At 39.4% G+C, this 14,527-nt stretch overlaps 1 protein-coding gene across 9 annotated transcripts in view; it reads right to left on the bottom strand.

Annotated features, from left to right (window-relative positions):
• The window catches only part of FRMPD4 (FERM and PDZ domain containing 4), an 863,942-nt gene that overhangs the window by 31,542 nt on the left and 817,873 nt on the right, over window positions 1-14,527 (bottom strand). For all 9 annotated transcript variants that reach the window (XM_050777254.1, XM_050777257.1, XM_050777250.1 and 6 more), the window contains 3 exons: window positions 9,582-9,686; window positions 7,041-7,148; window positions 2,924-3,055 (listed from right to left, as the gene is read on the bottom strand). In XM_050777254.1, the coding sequence (XP_050633211.1) occupies window positions 2,924-3,055; window positions 7,041-7,148; window positions 9,582-9,686 (345 nt within the window). The remainder of the gene's footprint in view (window positions 1-2,923; window positions 3,056-7,040; window positions 7,149-9,581; window positions 9,687-14,527) is intronic.

Genomic DNA, 14,527 nt, shown 5'->3' with positions numbered 1-14,527 from the left:
CGAGGACTATCGGCTACTCAGCACTGGCTGATGGTAAAGCAAACAAGGAATAAAGAAATTGGGGACCCTAAGAGGCCACTAGTGCTGATCAGCCTTGCTGTAGTGTTTCACAGTGACTTCATGGGCTATTTTGCCAGAAAGTTTGTTCTGGTGTGTTAGAAAGTCAGGAATCACCATATCTCTGACTCCTTTAATTACTGGTTCAACTTTTTTTTCTTGAATTTTCCATAAGCCATCTTTTTTTTTTTTTTTTTTTTTTTTTTTTTTTTTTTTTGAGACGGAGTCTAGCTCTGTCGCCCAGATTAGAGTGCAGTGGCGCGATCTCGGCTCACTGCAAGCTCCGCCTCCCGGGTTCACGCCATTCTCCTGCCTCAGCCTCCGGAGTAGCTGGGACTACAGGCGCCCGCCACCACGCCCGGCTAATTTCTTTTTGTATTTTTAGTAGAGACGGGGTTTCACCGTGTTAGCCAGGATGGTCTCGATCTCCTGACCTCGTGATCCGCCCGCCTTGGCCTCCCAAAGTGCTGGGATTACAGGCTTGAGCCACCGCGCCCAGCCCAAGCCATCTTATCTTGAGTTTACTTTTAGTATCAAAATGTTACACTAGTTTTGGGAAATGAATTAATGTAATGAAAAAAGGTTGCTTCAAGTCATTAGAAATGGCAGTCCATAACACTTTCTAAAATAAACAAACAATTTCTTGGAAACTTTAAGTAGTATATAAATAATATTTTCTAGCAGAAGTTTAGTATCAAACCACCAGAAATTCAGGCAGAGTTGCTTAAAAATTCCATTGGGAGGTTTTCATAGAAATTAAATGTTTTAAAATGATTTTGTTATCGGAAAAAATATAATTTCTTACTCTCTACTTTTATATAAATATTTTAGCAATCAATTTTCCATATGCATTGATTTCAAAGGCATATAGCTGGTTTGTTTCAGGATATTTAAATCCGTTTTCTAGAGATAGTACTTGATTTTTAGCACTTCACTTTTAGTTCTGATTCTATAATGAAAAATAAAGAAAGAATGATTATTAGGAGTTTGTTTCCTTCCAACATTTTAAAAGAAATGTAGTATTTGGAGCAAGAAGTTTTGTTTACCTAGCATCAGAAGAGACTTTTAGAGAATCTTTGTCCAACTAAATCAGCATGAAGCTTTCCTATAAAGGCTATGTAGTAGATAAAAGTTTAGAGAGAAAGTATGACCAGAAAGTTCAGAACGTTGTGGGGGGTTTCATTAGACTCATAGTAACTAGATGTCTGCCCATATCCCCTTGGCATTTATTGCTATAAGCTGAAGGGTATTTACGGCAAACACCTGTGACCATTCGACAGCACAAGGCAAACCCGAATAACAAGAGAGCAGCCCACTATCAATAACAGACAGCATGTCGGTAGGCACACATCCCAGTTCCCTCGCCTCTCAGTGGGATACCTCTGAGGTGTGTCCTACACTGTCTTTCAATGCTCTCCAGTAGGACTGAGCTCCAGTTACCCACAGTGGAAACTGGTTTGATAATACATTCTTTACTGGCCTCTCAATATTTCTCATCTCTCTTCCCCATTCCTCTGTGGGTATTTCCAGATATCTCTTCCCAAACAAACGACATGCATTCAAATCCTTAAGTTCTGCTTCCAGGGGAACTCAGATCCAGACACTGACCTTTCACATGACAGATTCTGTATATCAGGGGTTGTGCCCCTGTAATGAAGCATAAAATAAGTCCTTTATTTCCAAGAGTGTTTGGCACAGGTTAAATAATAACCATTATAAGTGATTTAAAATATCTATAGGTAGATTTAGACTCGATAGAGGCCAGGTATGGGGGCTCATTCCTGTAATCCCAGCACTTTGGGAGGCTAAGGTGGGAGGATTGTTTGAGCCCAGGAGTTCAAGCCTGCAATAAGCTATGAGTGCACCACTGCACTCCACCCTGGGCAGCAGAGTGAGATTCTGTCTCAAAAAAACAAAACAAAACAAACAAACAAAAAAAACTTGATGGAAATAATAGGCCAAGTTTAGGTAGAGGAATATAAATCAACACAGATGGCAACTTTTGAACTAATCTATTACAAAAAGTTGGACTGAATCAAGAGAATCAGGGATATTTGCAGGACTCAATGTGTGGGACACCAGCTTTTATACACAACAACCAAAAAGCACTTTAGTGTGACAACAGTTTTTGCCACTCCATCCAGCTGGCAGCATCTGATGCTTCTCCTCCTGGTGTCCTCTCCTACACCTCTCCATAAAGTTCTGTTATCATTGATCTCTCCTATGGAAGAGGAATTTGTTGAAATCTTTTATACATTTAACAAAGACTTTGCTTCTGTCACAAGAAAAGTCAGGGTGCTGCGCTGAATTCAGCAGCCAAGCAGCCTGCTTTTCTCCCCAGGGAACAGATGGGGGTGGCATCTTGGTAATCAGGAACTGGGACACATTGGTAGATCATATATTTATAGCGGGCAGGACTGGGGCAGAGATTTCAGGCTTCCAAAAATAGTCTTAAGTGTGCACTCAGAATTTCAAACAATTAAATATGATTTTGGATTAATTTAAATAATCCCAGAAACCATTTCTTTTTAATGGTTTCAAGAGATTGTTGACCAAAACAGGTGAACAGGTCACTGTAATCACATAAAATATAATTTTACAGAGTTGTATTCTCAATGTGCTGCTGGTGAGACTTTGAATGACAAATCTAGTTGGGAGACTAACTGACAGTCTGCAAAAGATGGGCAGAAAGGGAAACATGACCTTGAGGTGTAAAATGCATTAAGAATGCCAGCACTTCCTTTACAGAGGATACCCAGGGATACAATTAATACATTTACAGGATTAGAGTGGGGGAGAAATCTTGGACTGGGCAACCTCTGCTCTAACCAGCAGCCTCATCACTTGAGGGTGAGATTTCACAGACCTGAGTTAGAGTCTCCTGTTCATGAAGCAAGAGCAGCTTCGTTCCAGCCCCTTCTGTCCTCTGCTCCAGCATGAGAGAGAAGTGTTCAATGCCTTTGATGGAGAGCTTCTCTTGAAGGGTTAAGATGACATCCTTACAGAGGAAACATGAACATGATGAGACCAAAATCAAGGCCGCCATCTTGTGGAGTCTACCATGACTGAAAAGTGTTACACATGTAGGCTGCCAATCTTGAAATTTTATACCTTTGGTTGATTCTGAAATTTAATGCTCCAAAAAGATACAGAAATGAAGTCTTCCTTCTCTTGCCCTTTTCCTGGCCTCCTCTATCATTCAAAATCTTTATGGAGTTCAAAACAGAGACTTAACAAGGTAAATAGCTGGAGGAGGAGCTTAATATCATGTAAGCTCTTGATATAGAAAGGTTGTCAATAGATTGTGCAGTATAGCCAGTTCAATTCTCCTTTCTTCTAAATGGGGTAGCAATTAAACCAGTTCTGAAAGTGGTCTGCTCCAAGTGTTGGAAAACATGGCCTGCATGCCAAAACTAGCTCACCATCAGCTTTTGTAAATAAAGTTTTATTGGGACATGGTCATACCCATTTGTTTATCTAAAATCTATGGCTGCTCTTGTGTGCTGCATCAGCAGAGTGGAGTAGTTGCAACAGAGACTGTGAAGACTGAAATATCTGCTTGCTGACCCTGGCTTCCCTTCTGGAAGAGCAGTGTAGTGGTTGTAAGGAATGCAGGCTAAGAAAACAGCTGGGCTTCTAATCCAGGCTCTACTACTTACTAGCTGTGCAGCTTTGGGGAAGTTATTTAGTCGCTAAGTATCTTAGTTTCCCTGTGTGTAAACTGAGGATAATAATAATGCTTATCTCAGAACGGATATAAGGATTAAATGAGTTCACACATACAAAGCATTTATTATAACATTGTTTGGCACAGAGTGAGGGCACCATAGTAATATACATATATTTATTTTACATCTCTGGGGAAGGTGGAATGAGCAAGCTTTGTCAGCAATCTTTTATAGGATTAAGCATTTATGATCAGAAAGGTGTTCCACATACAAACACACACATTTACTACAATGTAAAACTAATTTCTTCAACCTATACTTTTTTCATGTACTTGAAAACTGGTAAATGATCCCTCAAAGATAATTTATACTCAGATGCTCAAAATTCTATAGGGAAGTTTTGCCCCACTGCAACATTTGGAAATTTCTGGAGACATTTTTGGTTGTCACAATAGTGGGAATACTACTGCCGTGGTGTGTGTAGAGGCCAGAAATGTTGCTCAACATCTTGCAATGCAGAGACAGCCCCACAGTAAAGAATGATTTGGCCTAATATCTCAACAGTGCCAAGATCAAGAAACCTTAGAGTGAAAACTTAGAGTTTCTTTTACTGACTTTTCTGATGTTTTGATCCTTCTCTGTGGTCCTTTTTCAATTTCTTCAGGCCCCGTTAAATCAAAGATCCCCATATCCACCCACTCCTGAAAAAAATCATTCAAGAGAAATACCTTGACTATGTTGAATTTCAAAAAAAAAAAAAAAAAAAAAGATTTCCCTGCTTTATAATTTTCTCTTAAAGCCCAGGAAAGAGAAAACAAAACCAGCCTTTGTGTGACAACACATACTTTATAAAGCATTTTCCTGAACCACCAGGGAGGACACTGGAAAATCAATAGCAATAGTTTTTCCCTATTGTAATTCTGCAGCAAGAATTTTGGCAATTTTTGTTACACAATGTCATATTCCTTTCATAACTATACTATTTCTACTTTACACCTACCAGCCAGTGTCTATTGTAATAATGAGGCTGTTAGGTATAAGATAAGATAACTTGAATTTGATGTGAACTCTTTGCATTTCTTCCTGTCTTCTCATTGTCATCTGCAATCCTCAGGGAAATCAAACTTAGTCTTACATATGTTCCGTAATAAAGAGGCTGGAGGGAATGAACAACGGGCTTTCTTAAATTTAGATTTATTTCTGTTAAGAAATGCATTCAAGTCTTTACCTAGGTCTTCAGGTGGGGTAGGGAGTCCAGTGGCAGGGAGTTGACCAGTTGGCAACACAAAACAAGGCCATGGTGTCAGAGAGAGCTGTAATAATGTAGCTCTGTGGGTTATTTCAGAGGTCTGCCAACTATGACCCGTGGGTTACATCTGGCCATGCCCATTTGTTCACATATTGACTGTGAAGTAACAGATTAACCTTGCCTTGCCTAAAGAAAAATTTGCTCTTTTGCTCCCACTCTTAGAAAGTAACCTGTAAGCCCTCGGACTGTCCTGTCTGATAGAAGTGTTTTTGTTTACTGAGTGGTCTTGGGCCATACCAGATAGTCTATGCTAACAGTTGATTTATAGTGAGAACATTGGGCCATATAATATCAGCTCTAACTCTGGAGAGACTGAATACTAAGGTCAACCATGCAGGTGGTTAGCTGTGTCTATGTGGCAAACCCCCAATAAAAACTCTGGATGCCAAGGCTTGGGTGAACGTCTGTGGTTGGCAGTACTTCATGCATACTGTCACGCATCATTTCTGGGAGAATTAAGCATTATCTCTACAAATCCACTGGAAGAGGACATCTGGAGCCTTTCCACTCTATCTCTCCTGTGCCCTGACTATGAACCTTTCCCATTGCTAATCCTGTTCTGTATTCTTTTGCTATAATATACTGTAATTGTGAGTATAACAAATTACTGAGTTCTGTGAGTCCTTTGAGTGAATTATCAAAACCAAGCATTGTCTTAAGGACTAACCAAACCCACCTGTTCATGGCTACTTTTCTGATACAATGACAGAGTTCAGTAGTTGAAACAGAGATCAAATGGCCCACAAAGCCTAACATATTTACTATCTAGCCCTTTCCAGAAAAAGTTTGCCTACTCTTGGGTTAGTTGATCAATAATTACATTAATATCTCACCACAAATTGATAATGAATGAGGAAAAAGGGAAGAAGTCCTTTCCAGACATCACCATTTAAAATTAGAAGTCTTGTATGAAGGAAGTTAATATTTCATCTGGAATGATTTAAGGATGATTTAATGCTCCAACATCAATCTAATATTTTCCACTGCATGACCTATTAAGCTACTACATACTTAGAGCAATTCAAAACAAGCTGCTTGCTGGTATAATGACAATAAGAATACACAGTGAGTGGGTCTTTGCAGAAATGCTTCTACGTGTGAGGTCTATGCTGATTAATTAAAAAAATCAACAAGAATTAGAGGTCGGATATTGACAGACATTTTTTAACAGAGGGTTGATATTCTCTTGATAGATTATTGTACAGATCATCACAAGGTACTCTTTTACCTTCATAAAATCTTTTTTACTGTACCATGTGAAGAAAGCCTATTTTAGGCTGATGAAGCATTAGGGCGCAATCAATTTCTGAATACACTTTTGTCCAATAAAAGGAAGAGGCTCTGTACTTTTCTTCTCCAGGAAGAAAGCATGTGGGGAAAAAAAACCGTATGCTTTGCTATAATACCTATTATCTAAAACTCACCTGTGGCTCTGAAAGAATAGGATTGCTTTGTGAGTCTTCCTTTCTAGCCCTTCTTCTAAGAAGTAGGCCTCATTTCTCCCTCTTTATGCATCATTACCATGAAATTGGTTACAGAAATTAAAAGTAAATGTTACTTTTACATTATTTTACCCCTTGTTTTTTGCTGGACACCAAAGTAGCAGATATTCAATTAATAGCTAACATCTTAATCTTCTGAGCAGCTGATATTGCTGAGAAATCATGCTGGCCTTGGGCAGGGTGCCAAGCCGCCTTGGTGATAGTCACACTATTTTAATTAATCTGTAGTTGCATTAAAATGACTAGCTCTAGTGTTTCTTCACTGACAGTATATTATATTGTTTTGCAACACCAAGAGAAATAAAAGAGCAGAACCTTCTTAGTTTAAGCTTTTGGTTTTGGTTTGGTTTGAAGTATTCACAGACTACATTATATGGAGGCAATCAACAAAATTGCAGAAATAAAGGGATAGTTCTGAAAGAAGATACAGCTACAAATGGCTCACAGTGTCCTGCATGTTGTACCTGAAAGAGTCTAGGCACAGAGTTTACCAGGTCATCTTACCTTAATGGAAGTGCTGCAGTCAAAGCGAAATGATTTGGTCTGCCCATTTTCCAGATAGACTTTCAAAACATTTGGCATAAAAAGAAGTGAGTTGTCCTTAACAGTTTCCTGTTTAAAAAGTGGGGGATATAAGTTGATCAAATTATGACTCTTCTCTTTGCAGTAGCAGCACATCTATAGTTTATTCTAAGCACGGCATTAAAAAACAATCAAACTCTCTAAGGCCAACCAAGGCATTCCTTTGGTGATATGTGAGTTAAGTTGCTCATAGCAAAATACATTTGCTCATCAGAAAGTCAATCAGATGAGGTTTTTTTTTTTTTTTTAACTCAAGATTCCCCACTGGCACACATGATTGCAGACATGATTCTTTTGTAATTAGGCTTTGACATTTGGAACTACAAGCCCAGACCTAAGCAGGGCAGGAAGTCTTGAGCAGAACAAAGACCAGCAATGATGCTGTTTGATGAGGTACTGTGGGTGCCTGGCAGTGTCATGACAGTGAGTCACCAGCATAAATAAGCTTCAGGTATAAAGTTATTTTGTGAAACTATTTTCACCCAGTTAGGAATGGTTCTTAAACTCCAAGGGAAAAGATAAGGAATGGCTTAGTGTGTTAAGAGAGTAAAACATTGTCTATAATGAACAAGATCATAATCTAGAAATAACTCAGAAAAAGATGCCAGCTTGAAACATGACAAAAAGCAAACAATAGAAATGTTATTTCTTTGCATTTTTTCTTTCATTGGAAGTAGTGAGAGATGAGAGAGAAGAAAGAGGGAGGAAGAGGGCACACTTAATGAGTTCTATAAGTCCCAGGAGTGAGCTGAGTTATTCACATGTAGTTGGTCATAAAGTCCCAGGAGTTGAGGAGAACTCAGCGTCATGAGTGCACACATCCCTTGTTTTGCACGTGAGGGAACTGAAGGCAAGATGTTCAGGGATTTGCCAGTGTCAGGGAGAATTCAGTCCCTAAGTATTTCCATAATGGGCCTCCTGCCTTTCACTTCCTATTTCTTTTCCTGAATTTCCTCCCCCTCCTTTCTGCTTCTGTGGACTTCCCGCATAGTCTTGCTCCCACGTCACTGAATAAATCTTGATCCCAGTCCAGAAGAAATGGCACTTAGTGACTCAGAAGAGCAAGAGTAAACTGGAAATGAAGACAGTCATGAAGTCTGAGGAGCATCCACATGACTGAACATCCCTGCCATCCACAAACCTGTGGCAGGGCAGTGGAGGCTTCAGGAGATGATTATCCTCAGAGGTGTCCTCACACATCAGCTGACTTGCAGGAGTCTTGCTATATCCAGGGATGAACTGACACTGCTGTAGCAGCTTCTAGAATCATATTCTTTCTAAAGATGTGTAAACTACCTGGTTGCGCAATTACATGCTCGAAAGCTCTGGGCAGAAAAGTTTCAGATGACTTTCTGCTATATATTGATTCCTCTGTACCTTCCACCCTTCAGCTGGGACACTCTGGTTGCAAATTAATAATGTACAGTGACCGTGCATCCAGAGTGATGGGATGCATTGAGGAGCACAGAACAGACCATGCTCACAGGGCAGTACAGCCACAGCCTCCAGCCTTCCCCACAAGCATCACAATAGCTGGACCCCAAGTGGGGCAGCCCTAGATCAGTAAGTTTTGATTCGAAGACACTTGGAGCATGAGTGCCTTGCCCAGGATGTACAGGCCTACATTTTCAGATTCAGATCCAGAACCAACCTCGGAGAAGAGTTTGTGACCAATAATGAATATATTGTAGGTGAGATTTTATCCTCATGGATTTATTTAAACAATACCAACAGAACAGCAATGCTCTGGCATTTCAAAGGTCCAAAAAATATTAGTGCCTTGGATGATAGTTTTCTAAAAACTGAAAACACTTCAGTAAATTTTTGGGAGAAAAAGTCAAAAAGAAAACATCCTGTTGATATTTGCATTATTCATTTTGAAGATCAATTAAGTGCCTGAGTAATAATGATTTCTATCAGGATCTATTTATGGAGATGTGGGCAGTATTTCTTCAGTTCTTGTTGCCTACATAAAATTTTTCCATCATTTTAACTTCTTTGCCTGATTAATTGAAAGATTAAGCTTTTCTGGGGAAGTAAAAAGGAGAAACACAATACCTTTCTCAAAAATACATAAAGTACTATCATATGGAAGAATGCTTAGTTAGCAGAATGGGAAGAAATAGGTGGAAGTTTCAAAGAGGCATATTTTACTGAGTATGAATGAGGCAGTGTCACTGATCCCAAATCGTATGAACTCCTTTGCAAAGCAGTGAGGTCTCTGACACTGGAAGCATTCTAGGAAATCCTGGACTACCACATATTCTGACCATGTTAGAGGAGATTCAGGCCCAACCTGATGATCTCTCAAGCCCTTTACAACCTTGAGATTTGACACCTCTGTAAAAGCCAACGACCAATTTCAGATCAATCATTCCAGTGGGACTACTGACTTTGTTTGAGTACAAAGCTTCTGCCTCATTGACTTTCCCTGAGTCACAAAGCAGGCAACTGTAAACTCACCGACACTTGGCCGTTGATGATGACTTCCTCAGAGAAGCGTACTTTGACTGGATTGGACTTTAATCTTGCCTTTTTTGCAGCACTAATAAATGCTGATTTGGGAGACTAGAAGAAAAGAAAACATTTTATCTGATTACTGGTAACATAATGCAAACCTTGTAACAGTTGTTTTCCATCTTTATCCTCCCAGTTATGCAATAATTTTGCTAAAAAATAAAATGCTTGGTACATGTCCGATTCAAGGACAAAATGCAAATTATAGACTCAGTCAAAACTCTGTCATGTCTATAAGTTAGTAAGTTTGATTTAGTCACCAGATCAGAACTACCACTACCATGTTCCAGTTTTAACTGAGCACATTTCCAGGGATATTTTAAAACAATGGCTGCAAAAGCATACAAACCCTGCTTTTAATAGAGAGCTTTCAGCACAGTGTTCAAGGTGAGGTGGTAGTCAGATCTAATGTTGGGTTTATGATGAATTGATCATTAATCATCTATTTTAATGAGGTGGAGAAGAGTCATTGATAGTCCTAAAATGATTCATAATCCCATTGTTATTCACATTAAGGGCATATGGGCATGTGAGCAGACAAGTACTCTCTCTCTTTCTCAAGCACTCATGCTTTATGTACCTGCAACCTGAGTTTTAGCCTCTTCTTGGTAACTTGTGATCTTGTGATCTTACTGAGGAGGGTAGAAACGAGACCTTTCCTTACAATTGAACGTTGACTTCATATTCTTCCTCATCTTATGGGCTCTTTGTGCCTTATGATCCTCTCCTTTCTTTTATTGGGAAGAGGGGCCATGTAGCACAATTCTTCCTCAGAAATTGGAAGTACAATGGGAGAACCTGCCTAGAAGGGTGCTGTGATACTGGGGCATCCCTTGCTGCATGATCTTGGTAAAGTCACTTTATCTGAGAATCACTATTGTTGCATAATTTTAAAGAAGCCTAAGGGGAAGGGAACTCACACCTAGTAGATATCTACTATGTTGAAGGCATTGTTTGTTTATTTTTAAAAAGAATTACATTCTCTATGAAACCTAATACAGAGGTAAATACTTTGAATCATACAATTGTTATTTTATAAACGAAAATGGTCAAATATTGGCAATTGCCTATGGTTCAAACTAATGTTTTCCATGCTATATAGTCTTAATACATTGAGGCTGTTGTTCAGAGAATTCTAATAATTGACTCTAGAAACAACACAGAGGCTTAACCCTCTATTTATTGTACTAATCTAGAGGCATGAAAGCCAACTAGGGTGACCTATACTTTGATTTTCAAAGTAAAATGAATTTAAAAAAGGACTCTCATTCTTGTCAAATACAAGTATACTTAAGATCAATTAAATTCAAAAAGCAATATGATGAAATAGATAAATCAAATGTGGTCCATCTGTACAATGAAATATTATTCAGCCATAAAAAGGAATGAAGTTCTGATACATGCTACAACGTGGATGAACCTGGTAAATATTATGCTAAGTGAAAGACACCAGGCACAAAAGGCCACATATTGTATGATTCCACTTACAGAAAATGTCCAGAATAGGCTAATCTATAGGGACAGAAAGTAGATTAGTAGTTGCCACAGGCTGGGAGTGGAGGAGAATGAGGGAATGAGGAGTGATACTTAATGAATATGGGGTTTCCTTTTGGGGTGATGAAAAAATTGTGGAACTAGGTAGTGGCAATGGTTGTAAAACATTTTGAATGTACTTAATGCCACTAAATTGTCTACTTTAAAATGTTTAAGATAGTATATTTTATGTTATGTGTATTTTACTGTAATAAAAAAGCTGTTGAAAAAAGTATAATAAAAAGTGTGTGTGGGGTGCCTGTGTGTGCATGTGTGTATGCCTGTGTATGTGTGTGTGTGTGTGTGTGTGTGTATTCCTGGATGGAGTTTTTGCTTTAATACCAGGAGAATCCTGTTATTTCTAAAGTTCCCCTCCACACCTATCCCATCCTTTGCTATGAGTAGTGTCTTAGAAGACTGGATAAATGGATGATTTGTCTCCCAGAGCTTGAATTCATCCATTTATGCAAGATGTTTTAAGAGAATGGCTGCCCTCTTTAAAAAACAAACAAACAAACAATAGCAATAAACCAAAATAATAGCTTTAAACATGCTCAACATGACTTTTAAAAGTCCTGCTGCAGAGCTGAAGTGATGTGACAGGGTGTTCTCATCAGTATCTTTGTAATTATAGGCCAACTTTAGTAATGATTAATGAGCAAATCATACAGTGGTGAGTTCATTTGCTTTTGATATGTCATTTTTTAGCTGAAGGGAAAACATTATTCTCCTGTAATGATTTTAAGCAGGTGGTATTTACATTGGCACAATGAGTTGAGCACAAGTGAAGCAGCTGTAATAAAGCTACCCAGAACAGACACTACTAATTAGATGAGATGTTTTAATGCAGTTGCACCCCACTTCTCCAGCATTGTTTGGGAGCAAAATATTTCACATGTGTTCAGTGTGCCAGATACCGAGGTTTATTGCTCTGTGCATCTCAAGTTTTAAATGTTATATTTTGCCATATTTTTCTAAAGTGTTCTACCCAATTCCTTGATTCAATAAAAAGTATAGAGTTTTCGGATGCATATCATTTGATATAACCTTAGAGTGCCATGGTGTTCCCAGGGATCATGAAAATACCTAAGGTTATTTGCCCCTAAAGTAAATAGCCCCATATTTACTAGCCATGCTGAGGCCAATAAATATGGGGCTATTTACTTTAGGGGCAAATAACCTTATGTACTATCTCCTCTCTCTAACTATATGTAGCATGCCCATCTTATGTAACTTCATTCCTGTATTTATTTACCATGCCATAAAGAGAAACATGCTAATTTAGGAAGACCAGAAAGGAAACTAAATAGCCACGGTTGTTAAGTAAATATTATTTTATACACAATTTGAAGTCAACAGACTCGGGATAAACTTCTAACTAAGAATTCATAACAAGTACTATTTTTGTTCTGGGTTTGTGACTATTTCATAAAATTGACAAACGTTTTGAAAATTACTTTTTGATAACAACTACATAGGCTCTCCAAGTCTGAAGGCTACTTAATGAGAATCAACGAAGTACTGGCTTATTCCACTGGCTAGAGTTACTTGTGGTATATTGGGTAATGTAAACCAGTCATGACTATAGTTTTAACACAGATTTATCTTTGTTTCTCAAAAAATATACAATGTATACCACTTGAAAGCCTGCTGAATTAATTCTGAGCAACCTGTAGGTGTTGATCACAAGCACTTCATATCCTGTGGTGGAAATAACAAGTAATTACCATTTTGAATAATCAGATTCTCCTACTGTTAATTAATTTTAAGATTATCAGGCCCCTAATCAACCCCTGTACTTTTTCCAAATTTGCTGTTGCTAAGATGGCCACAATAGTGTGTGGAATGCTCCTGATGCTTTTGAATGCTCTTAGAAGTTACTAGAACATAGTTTGAAAAAATTACACAAATAAGATTAATTTCTGAAATTGAAGGGCAAGGTCTTGAACTTGCAATTCCTAGAGCTCTACAGTACTACTTATATATCAGGTATTGAGAGAACATTTGGTGAGGACTAGCCTACATTACTGGTTGGCTTAGTTTGGAGTCTCCAAAATGCAGACCTAAGACAAGGATTCACAAGCAGGTAGCTGATTTGGGAGGTGCTCACAGGAATCCCAGGTAGGTGAGTGGGAAAGGCAGGCAGGAAGGGAGAATAAACCAGTAAAGCATTTGCTGTTACTAAGGCACCACTATAGGCAACTGGAGCTTACTCCTGCTGGGAACCTCTGGGAAACAAGGCAGACCACATGCCTCAGTGTTATACTGTCTGAGGAGAGAGGGAGCTGGGGTATTTATCCACCAGTTCCTGTCAATCATTGATGGAGCGTCTCCTTGTATTGTAAGTTTTCAAAATTCATATTTTCCTGCTGCCTCAACATCCCCACAAACAGGTTGTGAGCACCCTGCCCAGGCAACCAGGTGCACCAGTGTGATAAAGTTGGCTCCTGCCACAAGTACCCTTTCCCACCCTCCCCTGACTGTGACTTAGTAACATTTAAACAGATCAAAGAAATTCCCTTGCACTTTTCTTGTGTGTTCCACCCTGACCCCCTGATAAAGGCACTTGCCCACAGGCTCTACCCCACCTGATTGGTTGAGTTGGCTCCCTTAGTGCTCCCTCTCATGTGACCCCTCCTCTTGGCATGCAGTTTCTCTAGGACCTGTGAGTATAAAAAAACTTCTTTTTCCTGCACCTCTCCTGTGTCCCCTCTTGTGGCTACACCTGACTGACCACCATGTAAGAGAACACAAAAAACAGCCTTTCTGGGAGTGATAATTCCTCAGCACTTGTGGCCTGCTCCATGAGCATGCTCCTAGGCCCAGGAAGAGCCTGCAGGCAAAGACTCACAGGTGTTCTCCATTGGAAATTAGGCTGGCATGCTCAGCATGACATATGGTCTGGGCTCTGATAGAATGTGCTACACTGGGGTTTCCATGAGGAGGTGTGTAGCCTCTCTCAGCTGTGTGGAACACAATAAAATGTAGTTAGGAAGTCGGAGGCAGGAAAGCAGGTCCCTCAGCTCTTTGGAAACCTAAAGCAATGTGAATTATGCCAGCTCACGGTACACCAGAACTGAGAGAATGACTTAGCTCAAGTCCCATTGAGTTGGGGTTGCATGAGGGGAAGTTGTAGAAACTCTTTTTTGTTTTTTGAGCAGAGTTTCGCTCTTGTTGCCCAGGCTGGAGTACAATGGTGCAATCTTGGCTCACTGCAACCTCTGCCTCCCAGGTTCAAGTGATTCTCCTGCCTCAGCCTCCCGAGTAGCTAAGATTACAGACATGCACCACCACACCCGGCTAATTTTGTATTTTTATTAGAGACAGGGTTTCTCCATGTTGATCAGGCTGGTCTCGAA

Source organism: Macaca thibetana, chromosome X (genome assembly GCF_024542745.1).
Source record: "Macaca thibetana thibetana isolate TM-01 chromosome X, ASM2454274v1, whole genome shotgun sequence".
In the NCBI taxonomy this organism is placed as follows: Eukaryota; Metazoa; Chordata; class Mammalia; order Primates; family Cercopithecidae; genus Macaca; species Macaca thibetana.
The sequence above is the reverse complement of the archived record's forward strand: the minus strand, read 5'-3'. Positions and strand labels throughout refer to the sequence as shown.